This window comes from Tauraco erythrolophus, chromosome 4 (assembly GCF_009769465.1).
Source record: "Tauraco erythrolophus isolate bTauEry1 chromosome 4, bTauEry1.pri, whole genome shotgun sequence".
Taxonomy (NCBI): Eukaryota; Metazoa; Chordata; class Aves; order Musophagiformes; family Musophagidae; genus Tauraco; species Tauraco erythrolophus.
The window spans coordinates 607664-627135 of record NC_141468.1 but is presented as its reverse complement, the minus strand read 5'-3'; the positions used below and the strand labels follow the sequence as shown (position 1 = coordinate 627135).

The following is a 19472-nucleotide window of genomic DNA, read 5'->3' as shown; positions in this document are numbered from 1 at the left end:
TCCTCACGTGAAACCAGCAAAGCAGCCTTCCAACACAGCCAAAATCCAGCCGGAACGGAGAGGAAACCAGCACGTTAAGTGAAAACATGGACCAGAGTCAAGACAGCTGAGAGAAACGCGGAGATTCTGAAGCCAAGGACAGAAGAAGGAGGAGTTGGAGTCACTGAACCAGCAGCAGAAATCCCTGGAAGAGTCAAACACTGTTGGGCCGCAGGAAAGAACGGAGTCGGGGCAGGAGACAGGGCACGGCTCCGGGCACGCAAGGTCTGTTTGCAGTGCCGCTGTGCCCCTCTCCTCCAGCTGCCCAGAGCCGCACGGGCACGGCATCCCACTGGCACGGCACCCCCCGCCGGCACGGCACCAGGGCAGTGTTTCTGCCTGCCGGCCACGCTTCGCAGCACGGACACACAGGCCAGTCCAGCACGGCCTCTGCTTTACGGAACGTTTTCGAGGAACTCCTCCGTTGGGACTTGACGCTTCCCCATCCACGGGGCCGTACTCGCCGTGCTGAGCCACCCAGGAAAGCGGCACTAGAACGGACTGGAAAATTAAAAACGGAAGCAGTGACCAAAACCAGCCGGGCCCATGGCGCTGAACGTGCTGGCGTTTTGCTCCGGAATAAAACGATCACAAGCTGATCCAACAGCATTCCGGGTGTCGGAACGGAAGCAGCCTGCTGAAGCAGCCAGCCTCTCGCCAGGCCCCTCCAGCCGAAGGGGCAGCCCCGTGGCTGGGAAGGTCCCAGTGCCGGCGGCACAAACACGCTCACAGAGACCTTCCTCGGGCACGACGCAGAACAGACACAGAACCTCCGGATTCCAGCCCAGCACCTCGTTGCCCACCCTGGGCTCCATCAGATGGTCCGGCACCGGCACGCTCAGGTACCTGCAGGTGTGTCATCTCAGTGACTGCTCAGCCAGCTCCAACGGGCTTGGATCTCCTCGTCACGCCGGGCGTATGAGCCCATCTGAACCAAGTCACAAAATCATGGAATGGGTTGGGTTGGAAGGGAGCTCAAAGATCTTCCAGTTCCAACATCCCTGCCACAGGCAGGGACACCCTCCACTACACCAGGTTGCTCAAAGCCCCATCCAGCCTGGCCTTGAACACTGCCAGGGATGGGGCAGCCACAGCTTCTCTGGGCAACCTGTGCCAGTGCCTCATCACCCTCAGAGGGAAGAATTTCTTCCTTAGATCCCATGGAAATCTCCTCTCTTCCAGTTTAAAGCCATTGCCCCGTGTCCTGTCACTACATACCCTTATCCAAAGCCCCTCTCCAGCTTTTCTGTAGCCCCTTTAGGTACTGGAAGGTGCTGGAAGATCACCCAGAACGAGGGTGCTGAGCCGAGGAGGCTCAGTCCTGGCACAGGGAGCACAGCAGCCCCGGATCCAGGGATTCAGGAAGCCCGAACCTCAGCTGTGCACTGTGCTGCTCCCCCTCTCCAAACACGGGCACTCTGGGCTGCTCTCACCTGCTCCGCTCCCTCGGAAAAGTCTCTGGTTGTTGTTACAGAAAACTTGGATTTGTTCTAGAGCGAATCACAGCAAGAGCTGAGCAGCTCTCCAAATTATTTTTGTCCTTTAGGATACTGGCAGCTCCTTTCTCTCCATTTCGCATCGGCTGCACATGTTAATGACATATGGTTCTCTCCCAGCTCATTAGGGCAGCTATAATTAACATCTCCAGAACCTGCCACAGCCGTGCCGTGCCACCCAGCTCTCCCCTGCGCAGTTTTGCACAACTGGTTGTTTACGTCCTTCGACCCCCCCCCAGCTCGCCAAAGCACCCGCGCTCCCATCGCCACCGCTTCCTCCCACGCAGCCACGGCGGCCGGCGGCCCTCGCCGGAGCGACCGCGCGTGTCCGGGGAGGCCCCGTCCCCTGCTGGGTCTGCAAACACCCGCTGCTCCCTCGCTCCGGCCGCGCTCGGCGCTTATCGGCCAGGGAGATGGCTGCCACTGCAGTCCAGAAGCCAAGTACCCCCGAAGGGAGACGGGCACCACCGCTCCTCACCTTTTAGGGAAAAAAAGCGCTGCCCGCGCCCACAGCCAGCAGCACATTCCCCACTCCTCGTTATCACAGCCCGTGCGGCTCCCTAATCTTCGTTTTAACCACGTCCTCAACTGCGCTGCACATGTCCCAAGGAACAAGGTTCCGTTTTCCTTATCCAATTAAACATCTCAAACAGATCTAACGAACAGGAACCACCACACTAAGGCTAGGAGTCCAAGTTGGAGCTGTCGGATCAGGTCCAGAGGAGGCCACGGAGATGATCCGAGGGCTGGAGCACCTCTGCCATGGAGACAGGCTGGTAGAGTTGGGGCTGTTCAGCCTGGAGAAGAGAAGGCTCCGGGGAGACATTCCAGCACCTTTCAGTGCCTGAATGGGCTACAGGAAAGCTGGAGAGGGGCTTTGGACAAGGGTGTGGAGTGACAGGACGCAGGGCAATGGCTTTAAACTGGAAGAGGGGAGATTTCCATGAGATCTAAGGAAGAAATTCTTCCCTCTGAGGGTGGGGAGGCACTGGCACAGGTTGCCCAGAGAAGCTGTGGCTGCCCCATCCCTGGAAGCGTTCCAGGCCAGGTTGGATGGGGCTTTGGGCAACCTGGTGTAGTGGAGGGTGTCCCTGCCCATGGCAGGGGGGTTGGAACTGGATGATCTTTGAGCTCCCTTCCAACCCAAACCATTCCATGACCCTGTACAGTTTAATCTCCAACACGGGCCAAGCAGGTGCCCGTGGCACAGATTTAACTGCCATCGCCTGCTCGGACGCGTCCTCCCGTGCATCTGCTGACCAGAGCTGGTCTGTGCGGGGAGGCAGCACCTTGTTCCCAAAGCTTTCCTAACGTCACTGCAGGCGTTCCCATCCACACAAACACCTGTATTCCCATCCACACAAACACCTGTACTCCCATCCACACAAACACCTGTACTCCCATCCACACAAACACCTAGCACCTCGCCAGATGTCGCCTTTCAGCTCCACGCCTCCGCGGTGGCCCACAGGAGCCACTCCTGCAGACAATCACCGCGCAAGCCGGCACGGTTCCCGTTCTCCTCGTTAGGAAGGCAAACTGGAGCAGTCTATCTTCGGCACACCACGCTTCACCACGCATGTTGTCTGACCTCCTTCCTAACTAGGTCTGCTAAATTCACATCTATCTCATCCAGGAGCTTATCTCTCCTGGTTTCTAACCACCTGCCTTTCCAAGGATCCCCTGCTGCACCAGTCCAGCCGCCGGCCAAGTCTGAAGTGCTGCCCAACACACGGCTCCCTCACCGACAGCCTTCATCCCGCGCGGCTCAGATGATGCACACATCCACGAGAACCGCGGTTTCACCCGTTTCTAAACACAACCCATGACGCACCCCCTCGCTGGCACCCCTGCTGCCACCGCGGCCGCTCCCCGGAGGAAACTGAAGCAAACAATTGTCCTCCGGCTTCGCGGCGCTCGGCGCTGAACAGAGATGTTGTGTTCGAAGGGAGCGCCGGGCAGCATCCCCACTCTCTGCCCGGCAGTGGACGCAGCAGCAGCTGCGCTGACCGATTCGCCCACCCCTGCGTGCCCAAGGCCCACCAGGGTGACCCCCAGCCGCACTGGAGCGGCAGCCGGCACAGGCAGGAGGAGCAGAGGAGATGCACGTGCTCCGTGCCATCTGTGATAGTTTGATGTGTGGGGGGGTGTTCTGGTGGCAGGGAGGGGATTTGCTCCCTGTGCCACCAGATCTGAGTGCCATCCTCCCCCGGGGAGGTTGAGCCAAATCGGCGCCTCTGCGAATTGCCCTATTTAAGTTGGGACAAAGGGGCGGGAAAGGGGCTTTTTGCCCAGGAGCGAGGAGAGGGGCGGAGGGCGCTGCCCTCGCTCCCGGCTCCCGGCCGGGCGGCTGCCCGGGCCCGGGCCGGCGCCATGTGCTCAAGATGGCGCCGGGGGAGCCACATGGGGGGGGGGCTCGGTAAGCGCCCCACTCCCGGGGTGCCCGCCGGGCCGAGCTCCTCTAGAGGAGATTAAGATCTAAGAGAAAACAACCACAACGACCGGGTCAGTCAGGATGGAGCAGGAGGAGGTGTACTGGAGCAGAGGCTTCCCTTGCAAATCGGTGTGAGATGGCAGGCGGCCCCCCTGCAGCCAGGGTGTACTCGGCGGAGCAGCGACCCACTCGTGGCCCGTGGAGAAACCCACGTCGGGAAGGAGATGTCTGAGTCCAGGAGAGGTCGTGGAGCAGGGGATGTGCGACCAGGTACTGTTGATAATGGGGCATGGAATGCACGACGAGGTCGTGGAGGCATCTGGAATCCGTGGGATGACCCACGCCGACGCGAGTGGCAGCAGCTCCCTAAGAGGCCGAGACCGGTAAAGCCCGAACTGGTACAATCCATGGGGAAGGATGGCAATCCTGCGGGCAGGGCTCACGTTGGAAAAGTTTGGGGACTTTTTTCTTCGTGAGTAGGGGATCCACCGAAGCAAGGGAAAAATGGTGTAAAGGCTCCTCCTCCTTTAAGAAAGGAGCGGCAGTAACAACATGGATGAACTGACCTGCACTCCCCATTCCCTGTGCCCCTGCGCCGCCGGGGGGGAGGTAGAGCCAGGAACGAAAGAAAATAGGGGGGTAGGGAGGTTGTTGTTTTAAGATCTGGCCTTGTTTTCTCTTTTCTCCTCTCAAGTAACCGGTTTCGTTCCCTTATGTCTCCTGTTTAGTAACTGTTAATAAATTGTTTTGTTTTATGAAGAAAGCCTGAGTCATGTTTTGCCCAGGACCATGGTTGGTGGGTGCTCCCTCTCGGTTCTTGTCTCGACCCTCAGTCCAAAAACCACGACACCGTATTACCTGCCCAGGGTTCAAGCTCCTCTTGCTCACCTCGAAAAGGTGCGTTTCCAAGTTCACTGTTGGAACGATACAGCTGAAAACCTGGCGGATGAAGCCAGAGGCGATCAGCGCCGATGCCGCAGACGTGCTCGTCGCTGCACTGGGACACAGGGCCGTACTGGAGCAGTACACGCCGCGGCTGTTGACACGAGCACATTTATGCTGCAACAACTGCCAGGGCGTTACCGCCGAGGGTGCCCCTGGTCCTTGCACGGTGCCTTGAAAACGCCTGCCGGTTCTCCGCGTCGCCGGCACTCCCCAACGGCCCGACCAGGCAGACCGGCACGTAATTTACTACAGGCTTTTCCAGGTCTCCATTAAGAGACGCGCATCTCGGTTCTCAGACGCTAGATGCAGGACTGCAGGTAACTACAACAACGCCGAAACAAGAATTGCTAGGGTAAGGTCCCAAAAAAAGGGCAGAAGTCTTCTCCCACTCCAAAAGAGCGACGTTATCGCAGCTCTGGAGCGGAGCCGACACGAATGCTGCCAAGAGGACCAGTGCACACAAGGCCAGCCGGCGCTGCCCGCAGAGGCAGGATACGCAGGCAGAGGGACCCGGACTCACCCTGGGGTCTGCAGGAGCTGCTCCCCTCTGGCTGGAGAGTGGAGACCCAGTGGTGCCTCATGGGTGTGATCCCCCGGCTCAGATGCTGTCCAAGCCCGGGGCAGGGTGACTGGCACCTCCACAAGGATGCTGGTCCTTCTCTCTCAGCTTCAATGCCAGAGCAGCTCATCTCCGCGAGGCGGAAAAGTGCGGTTATCTGGGCAATCCGCACCTCTCGGAGCCCTCTGCTGTGGGGAGGAAGACGCCGTAGCGCGAAGGGGTAAGCGGCCTGACTCGCTTTCTGCTCCACTTCCTACAGCCACCCACAACACAAAAACACGTCTGACGAACAGACGCAGAGACACTCAGTTTTTCCTCCCCAAAAAGCCTCCTGCTGCATCGTCTTGATCGAAAAGCATTCAGAAACACAAAAATAACGTGCAAGACTATCCAAATCTCAGAGAAAGGCGGCGGCAGCTGCCAAACATGCAGGCTGCTCCCTGCAAACCGACACGTGGCACTCTGGAGCCACACCATAAACAAAAAGCGACTCGGATCGGCGCGAGAGAAAGGCCTTTGCTCCCAGGAGACGATGGGCGCCCATGCGCTGCTCTTCCGCACGCCCTGACTTTCATCACTGGCCCCATCCCACCAGGAACCGCTGCCACACCTTCACCCAACCCGCCCTGCCTCGCTTCTTCCAGCTGCAGAACGGGAAGGGATGGACAGGCTTTGGGTATCGGAAAGGTCTGTTCCCAGAAGCGGGATGATCCCTGCCCCGAGGCACCGGCACGCTCTCCAGGTCTGGTTTGACGCAATGAGAGTATTTAGTGGTCAAAAGTGTTGTAGCCACAGAGAGGAAAAGACAAGCGGCCCAGCCCCGGCAGGCTTCACGCCACGGTCATGGCAAGAGGCGGAGAGAAAAGCTGCTCTGGCTCACAGCACGCCCCACCGCTCCTCCGATGCCCCGGGCATCTCGGGGTGACCCAACCAAACGGCTTTTCACGGCGAACAGCTCCTCCTGCCCTGGCACCGCAGCGGGAGCTCCCACAGGGCACACAGCCGGGCAGCCCGGGGCGCTCCAGGGCACGCTCCTACCTCAGGTCACGTCATCTTTGTGTTTTTAGCATCCCTAAAAGCGCAGCTGCTTTCCAAGCCTGGCACCCCAGCACCAGGAATGGGAAAATCAAACCGGCTGCGAAGTCTTCAGACTCCTGCTCACGCTGAGACAAACATGAGCTCAAGGGAGAGAAACAGGGAAAGAAATTTGCAAAATTCTCACCGGCAGTAAACAAAACATTACTAACAGCTAAAGAATCCGGTTACAACGTGTTTCAGACTGATGCTCCCTCCTCACGTTCACCCACCTTCCCGAAACCGTGACACCGGCGTTACGCGGCCGCGCCAACACGAGCTGCCCCCTCGGCACCAGTCACAACAACGGGAGCTTCCGGCAACGAAACCCAACCGGCCACGGGAGAGGCTCCACCGGACCAGTGCATTGAGGCTTTCGTGCCAATTTATCCCGCACAGATGTTGCTCCGGGGCCAAAACGACTCATCCCACGCTGGTACAAAACGTATTTACTCCCCGCGAAACGAGATGGGCAGAGAGAATCCTCCATCTCATCCCCAGTGGCACCACAGGTTTACAACCCGTGGAAAGCTTCACACCGAGACACTTCTCGTGCCGTATTTAGGCTGTTTCGAAGCACCTTCCCACTCGGTGACCTTCGGGAAACAGAGCTGCCAACCACATGAGACAGCCACGGGGGCTCCGGCGGCCCCGGCACCTCCGGGAGAGGCTGCCAGCACACGCTGACCGAACCAAGCTGCGGCAGTGCCAGGAAGCAGCCGTGGAAGGATGTACAGGGTGGGCAGAAGCAGCGGTGAGAAGAGGCCTCGCCGCTCCTGCACAGACCATGGCAGCAGGCAGAGGAGCACAGCCTGATGCCAGCTGGCACGCCACGGGCACAGCCCACGGTCCCTGCTCACCACACCCTGCACGCCCAGAAGGGTTTCAGAAGCTGCAAGACGATCGCCCGGCAGCGCCCACGCAGGCGCTGGTGTGCCCGTGACGGCGGCAGAAGGCACTGCCAGCACCACGCTGCCAGCCCAGCAAGCGGGACAGACCTGCACGGCCCCGGAGAAGCAGCAGCGGGGCCCAGGCTGCACAAACGGCGGCTCCTGGCTCACAAATCTCACGGTAACCACGGGATTAGTCTCCTCTGATCTCCAAAAGTATCTCGAGGAAACTGGAGGTGCCGAGACTTATCGAAGACAGGGCGCTGCTGGACTAGCCACCACCACCTGGCGCTGGCCGAAGGGAGATCTAATCCCACGGCACTGCCAGGCTCCCCGGTGTTTGACCCGCAGCACGCAGAGCTGCTCCTCCTGGGCAAAAGATCAAAGAGAACGAGACAAGTATTAATGGGGCATCTGGGATCAGAGCAGCCGCGCGTTCCAGACCGACCAGTGTGGCTGGGATGCTGTGACGTGGGGGGCTGGCACGGATGCTGTGGCAGGGGGGACTGGCACTGCCACGGTGCGGGACCCCCTTGGACAGGCAGCCCTGTTCTCTCTTTTCAAGCAGCCAGGGACCCGGACAGAAGGCAGGCAGCTCTGCACATGGCACGTACAGGGATCGCACCCTCTGCTTCCGAGGTGCCCCCTGCAAATATTTATCCAGCAAATGGAGCTCAATGCTGGCAACCACTGGGGGCATCTCCGTGCTGGGGGCTTTTCACTAGATGCCCGCTGCAAGAGTGCAGCCTGAGTCCAACTGATGAGTCACTTGGCCAGGTCGGTGCACGACAGAGCGGAGCATGTCTTCATGCCAGTTGGAAATGCCTCCCACCAGCAAGGGAGCCCAGCAGCCTCCCAGGCTGGAAATTGGCCCAAAACGCAGGTGGGACAGTGGCAGGAGGAGCCGTGGCAGCACCCCTCTGCCCAGCGGGTTTACTGCAGCTCCTCCAGCTTCCAGCCAGAGCTCCTCGCTCCAGGCATTGGCTCCAGCTGCGCGGTGGAAGCCCGGAGAAGCGGAGGAGCTGCGAGCGGCTTGGAGCAGCGCGGGACGCATCACGCCTGCACCCTCGCTCCACCGACCGCCTGCACGGGGCCTGCGCCGCCGGGAGCTGCATCCAAGACTCACGGAAGGAGACAGTGCCGAGCGCGGTGGCAGCTTCCCTCGCCGCATCCACCTCCACCTCCCGCAGAAGCTCGGAACCAGAACAAACGTGCCCGAACCCCGGCCCCCGACCACGGGAGTGGCGAGGCGTTCCGAAGGAGCTGCACGGCAGCACAACACCCCGTTCCGCACAGCCGCAAAGAACGACGGAAAATGCTCCAACCTCCCCGGCTCGCCAACCTCGGTTTTGGATCAGAGAGCGGCAGGAGGGCGTGCACCCACCAGACCCCACCACGCTGAGCAGCCCCTGCCCAGTGCCACGGCAGCAAGCCCGGGTCAGGCACCGGTGCAGCTGGAACTGGGGCTGCCATCCCGCTGGGGAGCGGTGCCGTGTGGCCTCACCATCGCTCCGGGCCTCCAACGGTACGACCTGAGGTTTGAGCAAGTGTGATGATCCACCGGAAAAACCTTTGGGAATCCTGAGCCGGGGGCCTCTCTCTGCACTCCCGCAGATGCTCCAAGTAAGCCCTTCATCGATGCCGAATGCAGTTTGAAATCGAGCTCTTCGGGACTCTGGGACAGGCCAAGGGGGACACGGGGAGAAACCTCTCAGATCCCAAGGCAAAACACAGCCCCAAGCCCCAGCTTTGCAGAGCGGGCCGCTTGTCCTGCGCCGACGGCAAGAGCCAACACATGGAAAACCATCCATTTACGGAGAATAACGTGAGCAACCGCGACACGCACGACAAACGCTCACATGTGAGAGGACCCACTGCCCGCTGCCGGGGCACCTTTAGCTCCATACATTCACCCAGAGGCCCTGGCAGCGTGCAGCCCCTCTCCCGATGCACACGCGCAGACGTGGCGGCAACCACAACCGAGCGTGGTGCACGGACACGGGTGTAGGGCTCCTGGTGAGACGCGGAGTACGTCAGTGCTCTGCTTCCCAGGAAGCGACGCCTGCAACCCAGCGGCTCAGCACACCGGAGCGTGGCTCATGGAACTGGAGGAAAGGGACTGGATGCCCGCCTGACTGCCAGCCCGCCGGAGGATCTCACGCTGCACCGGAGACACCCGTTTCACAGCCAGGCAACACATTTCTTCAAAGAGTTAACGGTCCTTTTTCTCCTCCTTCCAGATGAGCAGAACGGCAGCAGAGGTGGCGCTTCCAGCGGTCATGGTGACACGGCACCACCATCCTGCGTGTGACGGCAGGACTGGCACCTTCGGGAAGGTAACGCTCCGCACCAGGAGCAGATGCTGACTGTAAACCCTGGCGAACATGGCGGACACGCCAGATTCCACCACCACAGCACCCAGCGAGCCCCACGCCGGCTCCACCAAAGCCCGCTTGCTGCCCCGCGCCAGCCCCTCTGGCTTTCGGATTCCTTCCCACAAAAGCGCACCGAGCCACGTCAACACCTCGCACGGACAGGCTGGGAGCCGGGGCTGCTCGGCCTGAGGAAGAAGAGGCTCCGGGGAGACCTGACTGCGGCCCTGCAACACTCGCAGGGGCTTACCGGAAAGATGGAGACGGGCTTTTTAGCCGGGCCTGTCACAACAGGACGAGGAGTAACGGTTTTAAAACTAAAGAGGGGGAGATTCAGACTAGAGAGAAGGAAATTTTTTACGCTGAGGGTAGTGAGACACTGGCACAGGTTGCCCAGAGAGGTGGTAGATGCCCCATCCCTGAAAACATCCATAGTCAGGCTGGACGGGGCTCTGAGCGACCTGATCTGGTTGAAGATGTCCCTGCCCATAGCAGGGGGGTTGGATTAGATGACCTTTAGAGGTCCTTTCCAACCCAAACCATTCCAGGATTCTGTCCACGCAGGGCCACCTGGGGCACCAGCAGACCTTCCCCTTTCACCGTCCCCAACCGCAAACCCGCCCCTGCCCGACCGCGGATCCCACCAACACGCCAACCTCCCAGCCGCCGCGGCACCTCACCGCACGCACCGCGGGGGCGGCGGGCAGAGCCGAGCCCCCTCCCCGCTCCTGTCCAGCTCTGTGCAGCTGAGCCCCCCACCCCACGGCGCTCAGCCCTGGTGTGTTTGTGGCACAGCGTGGCACAGCCGCGCAGCCCGCCGCCCAGGCTACAGCTGTGCCGAGACTAACCCAACCTGTAAAGCAATTAGTCACTCGCCGACGAGAGCGGCGTGCCCTTCCTCCCAACATCATCTGAGCTCCTTGTAGGGAGGGGGAACATGAAAACACGACAGCCCACGAGGAATAAGCACTGCCATCTCGATCCCAAAACTGAATAACCTCGAGGCAGACAGCTGCATGCCTTCTGCCCAGCTCCCAGCAGAGATGCCCGACGCTCTGCCGTGCCAGCGGCCAGGGGCACAACCCCACCCGAGCTGCACAAAGCAGAGCGGGTCACTGCCACTTCCCACCACGGACAAACGCCCTCGGCTGCGGGGTGACCCCGCGGGCCCCGAGCTCTCCACCCATGGCCACGGGGACACAGCAGCTCCGCAGACCTCCAGCAGCTCCGCTCGGCCAAAACAGCCCAGCAAGACCTGCGACCACCGTCGCTAATTAGAGTGGCGCTTTGCTGGAGCAGAGCTAATGACACCGACCTGCAGCTCCCGGGCCGAGGGCCTCCGGAGGCCGAGGCCAGCGGCGGAGCTCAGGCAGGTGCAGGAGAGACATGAAACACATTTTTACCAGGACAGGCACCACTGGACAAGTGCTGCTGCCGGCAGCGGGTTTTTATGCCAAGGACTCTCAGGTCGAAGCTGGAGGTTCTGCCAAGGTCCGTGCCGGCCCAAGCGCGAGCGCGTTCAGCCTGCATGCTGCCGGTGAGATTTCAAACAAAAAAGCAAAGGATTAAGTCGGGAACGCAGTTCCCTCATGGCGAGCTTTCTCCTTTCTCACGTCTCACCGCAACGAACCACGGCAGAACGCCACCCGTCCTCCCCAGACACGGCTCAGGCGACACCAGGAAGACGCGTGGCGCTTATCGTCCCTGCTCGAAACTCAGACTCCTGAGCCTCCAGACAAGGAACACCGGACCAAAACCCATGTACCTGATGGGCTGCCAACCGCTGCGAACCACCGCCAGCTTTATGCTGCAAATATCGGCCGCAGCTCCACCAGGGAGGCCGAGGGGAGCACGAAGGTGCAGAAGGAAATGCCCGGAGGTCCCAGAGATGGCACCCAGGAGCGAGGGGAAGAGGGTACAACGGCAAAGCGTTGCCCCAGCCCTCTGATCACTTCTGGATCCGCTCCCGGAGAGCGCAGCCCTGGGCAGCCCACCTCCCGCTGCTTGCCCAGGCGGAGTCCGACCGGAGGGCAACGGGGCGAGGGAGTGACTCCTTCCCGCTCCGATGCTGCGGGATGCTGGGATAGCAAGAGAAGATGTCTGCAATAGCAATAATAATAATAACAATAACAATAATGATGCCCCGGGCATATGATCAGGCTCTGCCCAGAAAACACCACGACTTTGCTCCAAGCTGCCGCTCTCCGGCCCAAATGCCTTTCCAAAACCAGACCTTAGCGGGGCTGCACAGCCCGGAGCGGCAGCACCCGGAGCTCCGGCCTTGCGCCGGAACGGGAAAGAGACAGGACCAGCGATGGGTGCTGGGCACCGAGCACCCCAACGCTCGTACCCGTAGGACCGTGGAGCCGCTCCGAACGCTGCCTAAAGCTCTCGGCCTCAACGACTCCAGTAACAACCGAACCCCCGATGTGGAACAGGATTCCCTCCCGCAGCTCCGTTACAGCAATTCCAGCCAACAGCCTCTCCTCCCGCGGCCGCGCCGTTTGGGGAACGGATGTTCCCGGCGCGCGTTCTGCAATAAAGTCCCTATTTTGGGTAAATTTGGCCTCGTTCAGAGCCGACAAAGCGCTGCCTGACCACAGCCGGCCGAGTGCCGGAGGGCAGGAGGAAGCGCCACGGAAAGAGCGCCCAGGAAACGACGCCTCGCGACGAAGGCGACAAACCTCAAGACAAGAGCAGACGTGGGACGGGGTCTTGGCGCAGAGCTGCGGGTCGGGAGCCTCCGAGGCGGCGGCAGACACCGGGGCTCCGGGGCACGGCGTCCCGGGCCGGGGGGCTCCGGTCTGACTCCGCGCCGCACCCCCGGAGCGGAGCCCAACACCCCCCACCCCAAACCACCGCCAGCCGCCGCTTCCGGAGCGCTGACAGCGGCCGGGGCGGCTGGGGGGGGGGGGAGCAGCCTTCAAAATGACAGAATCGGTAATTTGGCAGAACCGCGCACAAACGTTTCTGGCTGCCGGTGAACGGGCACGTAAACCCCAGGGCCGGGGCGGCTGGACGGAGCTGCGCGCACCCAGCGCCGGCGCTTCACCCCCGGCCTTGCTGCAAGGGGCTTCGCGGGGAGGCAACCGGGCGGGGGAAGGGGCCTGAGCGCTGCCCGGTGCTGCCCGGTGCTCCCGGCCCTGCCCACGGTCCCGCGCCCCGGGTCGGGCCGCCGCACGGGGCAGCCCCGCCAGGCACGGCCCGTTGAAGGATCCCGGCGGCCACCCCCGCCCCGCCGCCCCGGCCGGGACCCCCCCTCCCCCGCCGCCGGGCTGCAGCGGCCGCCCCGGTACCGGCCGCGGTCCCGCCCGCCACGTCGCGGGGCGCGGCCCGCACCCCCGGCCTGTGCCCGCGGCCGGCGCGGCCCCGCGTGGGCCCGTCCGCCGCCGTCCCGCGTCCCCCCCCCCCCCCTCCCCGCGGCGCCGCCCGCGCCCCTCCCCCGCGGCGGGTGACAGCGGTCGCACCCCCCCGCCCCCCTCCCCGGCCCCGCGCCGCCGCTCACCGCGCTTGCCGGGGTCGTAGCCCACGAGGACGAAGTAGTCGGCCAGGCGGGCCATGGCGGGGGGGGGTGGGGGGGGCGGCGGCCGCTGCGCCGCGCTCGCCGCGCTCACAGCCCCCCCGCCGCCGCCGCCGCCGCGCTCCCCGCCCGCCCGCGCGCACCGCCGACCGCCGCCATCTTGGCCCCTCGCGCGGCCGGCCCGGCCCGCCCGCACTGCGCCTGCGCCGCCGCCGCCGCCGCCGCGGGGGGCGGGACGCCGCTCCCCATTGGGCGCGCCGGGAGGGGCGGGGCGGGGCCTGCGGGGGCGGGGCCGCGTTCCCGGGGGGGTTCCCGGGGGGGTTCCCGGGGGGGTTCCCGGGGCGGGGGGGGGGGGCGGCCGCGGGCTGCGCCGTGCGCGGGGATGCGGGGACCCGCCGGTGTGCGGGGACCCCCCCCGGTGTTGCACGGACCCACCCCACCCCCCCCCCGCCGGTGTGCACGGCCAGGCGTGTGCGGGGACCCCCCCCGGGTGTGCTCGACCCCCCCCCGGTTGCACGGACCCCCGCCCCCGGTTGCACGGACCCCCCCCCCCCCGGCCGGTGTGCACGGCCAGGTGTGTGCGGGGACCCCCCCCCGGTTGCGCGGGGACCCCCCCCGTTTGCACGGACCCCCCCCCCCGCCGGTGTGCACGGCCAGGCGTGTGCGGGGACCCCTCTCGGTGTGCACGTGCACCCCCCGTTGTGCACAGCCCCCCGAGCCAGTACACCCCACGCAGGGTGCCCCGGGGTGCACGGCCCCCCCCCCGGTGTGTACGACCCCCCCCTTACACACGGCCCCCCCCAGGTGTGCACCCCCCCGGGGCGGACGGGATCCTGGGGTGCGATGACGCCACCCCTCGCAGCCCCCCGTGGGTGCCGGGACACCGCGGGGGGCCGTGCAGCCCCTCGTCCCCGCCAACGGTGGGAGATGCCGCCGGGTTCGGGGCTCCGGTCAGGATGCGGTGCTGAGCCCGTACCAGCCCAGCCGGAGCCAGGATCAGGCCCTCGGAGGGCCGAGGAGCCGCTCCGTAGCCGCGCAGACAGCGTGTGGCTGGCACCAGGGCCCGGGTGCCGGTACCGGGGTGCTGAGCCCATCCTGGCCATCCCTGGTCCCGGCAGCTCCCGCTGGCATCCGGAGCCCACGTGCCTTCGCAGCCGCGCCGGCACAAGCCCGTTGCGGGGACAAGGCCATGGGGAGGTGGCGTGCCAGCGGTGCCGGCAGCAACGTGCCCTGGCACAGCCCCGCGGTGCCACCGGCCTGTGCACCAAAGCACATCCCGTCCTGTCCCATCCCGCTGGCAGCAGCCGCCACCGCACCCCGGAGCTCACTGTGCCAGGGCCGAGGGCCAGGGGTCCCGAGGCAGGACCCACCGTGTGGCTGCCCACAGCCACCGCCATCCCGCAGTGAGCGGAGCTGGCGGGCACAAGTCGTGGCACGGCCGCTGCCAGAGTGGGGATGATTCATCGGAGAAAATCCCCGTTGCCACCCCCCACGCGGGAGCGGGACGTGGGGTGCGTGCGGGATGGGGGGGCAACTCGGCACTGCCTGGCCTTGGCCCCTGAGCCGGGCACACACTGCCCCTCTGGCCGATGGGCACTGGCAGAGCAAAGGCAGGAGTGGGTGAGCCCTGGCTGCGGGCAGCTGCCAGCCCGGCAGAGTCTGGCTGTGCCAAACGCAGCAGGTAGCAGCAGCCCCAGGAGCCCCCCAGCCCCCCCAACTCCTTGGGCTCCCCTTGGCCAGACCCCTGGGCACCCACCGCTTCTGGGAGCGGCTGGAGCAGGGCACAGAGAATGCCCGAGGGCACAGGGGACAGGGAAAAGACGTGTGGGATGCATATACGTGTATCCATATGGGATATAGAACAGGGATGTGGAACTATGGGATGTAGAGAAAATGTCCTGTGGGTCCCCATGGGTAGGGGGCTGCAGGGCTGGGCAGACTTTGGCAGATGGCATCTCCCCCTCCCTGGGGACGCCCCGGGCTGCGAGGGGTCCCTGGGGTGCAGGGCATGGCCACCCCTGGCAGCCTCCCACCAAGGGGGGTCCCCTCCACACCCCCACTCCCCAGCCAGTGTGGGCATGATGCAATGCTGCAAGGCCCTTGCACCTCCTGCCACCCCGGCGTCACTGCTGCCACGTGCCAGGGCACGTGCCACTCCATGCCATGGGCACCAGCCCAGTCCCCACCTCCCCACTCCGGGCACTGCTGTGGGGTCTGGCTGGAGCCCCACTGCCAGGGCAGGCACTGCCCCAGCTGCACCATCCCCAGCACCGCCGCCGCTCCGCCTGGGGCTTGTGCCATGCCAGACAAGCACTGCCAGCCACGCCATGCAGGGCAGTGGGTGGGGGCACCCTCCCCGGGGGCGAATTGGGATAAACCCCAGTTTATAACGGGGGGTTCTGTGTTTTCCTCCCCTTCCCCACATGTCCCCCCCGTGGGCTTTGCTTTCCGGTGTCACCAGCTCTCCGGGAACACTGGGTCCCACGGTGCTGGGGCAGTGGGTGCCTGGTGGCACCAAGATGTAGGTGTCCCCATGCCACCCCGCTCAGCGCACCCATGCCACACACCCGCGCCAGCGCTTCTCAGCCCTTGGCCTCTTCCCAGGGCATGCACTGGGTGCCCAGCCTGGGGGCTCCGACACTGCCGTGCTGAGGGCTGCCTCCCCAATCCACAGGGACGGGCACCAGGGTGGCCACCCCCACGTCCCCGTGTCCCTGCGTCCTCATGCACAGGGCTGGGTGCTGCCATGGGCAAACCCTCCTGCTCCAACGGCAGTTCTGGCACTGCCGGGGCTGCAGGGCTGGTGGGCACCCGCTGGCACTGAAGCCACGGGTGGATCCCAGCCCGAGCCAGCTCGAAGGCAGCGAGGTCGCCCCTGCGGCGGCGGGCACACAAGGAGGAGACGCAGGTCAGGCGAGATCCAGCGGAACGAGGCTCCGGGTGTGATCCCATGGGACGGCGGCGCAAGGCTGGGAGGGGATGCACCGAGGCGGCTGTCTGACCACCGGCAGGGTGGTCACCTTTGGGAGCTCCCTGAAGAGGGTGACAGTGGCAATATGGGACCAGAGTGGTGCCAGAGGGTGGGATGGGGGAAATCGGGCTGGGCTGCCCTGGCAGCACCGAAGGGTGAGGTGTGTGGCGTGCGTGTTGCTCTGCGGCAGAGTGGAAGGGGCCACCGGCAGCGATCGGCACAGGCAGGGATCAGTAACGGTGGTGGTCAGCACTGGCAGAGATTGGCACCGCTGGCAATCAGCACTGACAGGGATCGGTGCCGGCTGAGCGGGCTACGGTCCTGCCTGCCCACAGGGCCGCGGTGGCAGTGGGTGACGCGGGAGCCAGGGATGCGTGAGACCCACGGTGGCAGTGGCAGCAGTGGGCACAGGGAGCCCTAAGGCACAGGGCCTGGGTGCAGGGACAGGCGTGGGGGCGAGTGCCCACGGGGCCATGGCACATGCAGACCCCAGCCAGGGCCACGTGCCCAGGACCCTCCTGGGGCTCGGCCATGAGCTGCTCCCAGCATGGCTGAAGCTCCTGGGTGCTCCCGGGCTTTGCACAGCCCCGGCTCCCTGCCCGCGGTGCCCACAGGGACAGCCATAACCCTGGCTCCCTGCCCGCGGTGCCCACAGGGACAACCATAACCCCAGCTCCCTGCCCACGTTGTCCCTGGGAATGGCCACAACCCCGGCTCCACAGGGCAGGATCAGCCCCGCACTCAACCTGCCCCGACCCCCCGATGCCCCAAGCTGATGCCATGGGCCCCCACTCACAGCACCCATGGGTCCCCCATGGCCCCCCAGCCAAAGGGCTCCCCTCTCCCGGAGATTTCTGGCTGTTTCCAGCACAGCACCGAGTGCCGGTAGAGCGTCTCCGTCACCATTTTCCCGGCCGCAGAGCGGATCTGTTCCACGGCCTCATGTGAGGCGTGTTCCCCCGCACGCCCTCAGCGGCCACTCGTGGGGTCCAGCCTGTCGGTGTTGCCCCCCTGGCACCCCGCACTCATCCTGCCGCTCTCCCAGCACCCTGCTGCCAGCTCACCCCCTCACCCCGCTTTCCACCCCGCTCAGCAAACGGCGGGGCAGGGATGCTGCGGCACAGCCCGGGCTGACCTCTCTCCCCAGGACGAGTGGGGGGCTCTGCCCTGCACCCCCTTGCCAGCCACCAGTGCCCAAATCCTTCATTTGGGTTTCAAACCCCTTGAGACGAGCCACGGCGGGTGTGGATGTCCCCGTGCCCATCTCTGCCGTTCCCAGCCCCGAGCGGCTGCAGGAGCAGCCAAGGGAGCCAGAGCCACTGTCTGGGGGACTGGTGATTGTGCCCCCTGGCAGCAGGGGCTGCAGGCGGAGGAGCCTGGCATGCTCCCATCTGTGCCAGTGGGCAGGGAGAGCTCTGCAAATGCTGTGGGGACACAGCAAACGCTGGGCATCTTGGGGGGCTCAGCACTTCCCCAGCCCTATTGGGGGGGGGGGGGGATTGACAGGGTCAGGGGCCAGGGGGTTCCAGCCATGCACGCGCTGCTGGTGGGCTCTGCCCATCTGCTGCTTGGCCCCGCAGCCCCTGGCAGGGCAGGGATGTAGGCGGGGGACCAGGAGGGCGCAGGCAACAGAAGCAGGTGGGGACAGAGCCAGGAGGGGGGTTGAGATGCTGTACATGGTGACGTGGGTGCTCAGGGTGCCCAGGGGTGGGTGCATTTTGGGGGGCAGAGCCCTCTCCCCAGGGGACCTCAGTCTGAGCCGGGCGATGTGCCACGACGGCCAGGTTTTGGCTTGGTGTTTGTCATCACTTCCCTCCTTGGCGGAGGCTGCCGTCAGGTTTCCACGTGGCTCCTCAGGAGAACTCCCCAAATTCCCAGCTCGGCACGGAATTCCCCAGCCAGCCCTCCCCAACACATCCCCCCATGCCCTCTGGTGCCCCACGCATGGGGATCAGTCCCCGTGTGGGGGCCTCTGCCATGACGAGGGCTGACACCGTGACGTGGGTCAAAGCCCAGCGCCCGGACACAGCCCAGGACAAGCCCTGGGTGCCCCGGTATGATCACGGGTGATTCAGTGCCCAGGTGGCACAGCCAGGGCAGGGTGCCACCCGTTCCCGCACCCATCGCTCCAGCCCGGGAGCTGCCGTCAAGGCGTATTTACCTTCCCGCTCACCTGCGTCACACACGGCCGTGACGCTGCCGGGGGCTCCACGGCTTCAACCCCCCGCCCTGGGCACCCCCTGCCACCTCCCCACGCTCTGCCGCCCCCCGGGCGATGCTGATGCCCTGGAGAGCCGGGGGGTTCCCCGGGGGACGTGGCCACCAGGCTCCCAGTGGGGCTCGGGGATGGGGTACCGGCCCCTCGCGTGCAGCCCCTGCCCGGGGGACCGCTGGGCAGGGGGGGAGCGGGGGGGTGCGGGGACCTCGCTCTGTGACCCCCCCCGTGCCCCCCACCCCTCCTGGCACACAATGGGTGCTCGCGGGCCGCGCCGGGGGTGCAGCACCTGCCCCCAAAAGCGTTTTTTGGCCGGAGCGGGGCCGCAGCCGCCGCTCCCCGCCCCGGGGCCTGAGCCAGGAGGCAATTAAGCTAATTGAAGCTAATTGAAACTCCTCGATGGGTGCCCGCGGCTGGAAACCAGGCCGCCTCGGAGGGGAGCGCGGAGCCGGCAGCGCCGGGCGGTGGCAGCTCCCGGTGCGGGTCCGCTCACGGCGCGGCCCCGGGTTCAAGCGGGACCGGGCTCCGGGTCCCCGCCGCAGCGGGAGCTCCGCCGGGCCGGCGGCCCGATCCGGCGCAGCCGGGAGAGGAAGCAGGACCCGGGGCTGGCGGAGAGACCTGCCCCCCCGGCCCCTGCTGCCCACCCCGCGGCGCGGGAAGGGGCGACCGGCCAGCGAGGGCTGCTCGCCCCGTGCCCTGCACTGAGCGTTGGCCGGAGCCGCCTCCTCCCGCCCAGCCTCGTGCCGGGACCGGCGCAGGTCGCGGAGGTGCCTGGGGGTGCGCCCCTCCCGGACCCCCGCCCAGCCCCGCACGGCGCTGCCCGGGCTTTGCTCAGCCCCGGAGACCGCGGGGCGACATCCCGCCGGGGCACGGCCCGCGGGGCTGCGGCGGGGCAGGGGTGCGGCGGCAGGGACAGGAATGCCGGGGCAGGGGCAGGGATGGTGTGGGAGGGGCGGC

At 65.1% G+C, this 19472-nt stretch overlaps 1 protein-coding gene across 3 annotated transcripts in view; it reads right to left on the bottom strand.

Moving 5' to 3' along the window:
* The window catches only part of SBF1 (SET binding factor 1), an 82522-nt gene extending 69153 nt beyond the window's left edge, over window positions 1-13369 (bottom strand). For all 3 annotated transcript variants that reach the window (XM_086611153.1, XM_086611154.1, XM_086611152.1), the window contains exon 1: window positions 13315-13369. In XM_086611153.1, coding sequence (XP_086467279.1) covers window positions 13315-13369 — 55 coding nt within the window. The remainder of the gene's footprint in view (window positions 1-13314) is intronic.
* Between the last annotated feature and the right edge of the window lie 6103 nt (window positions 13370-19472).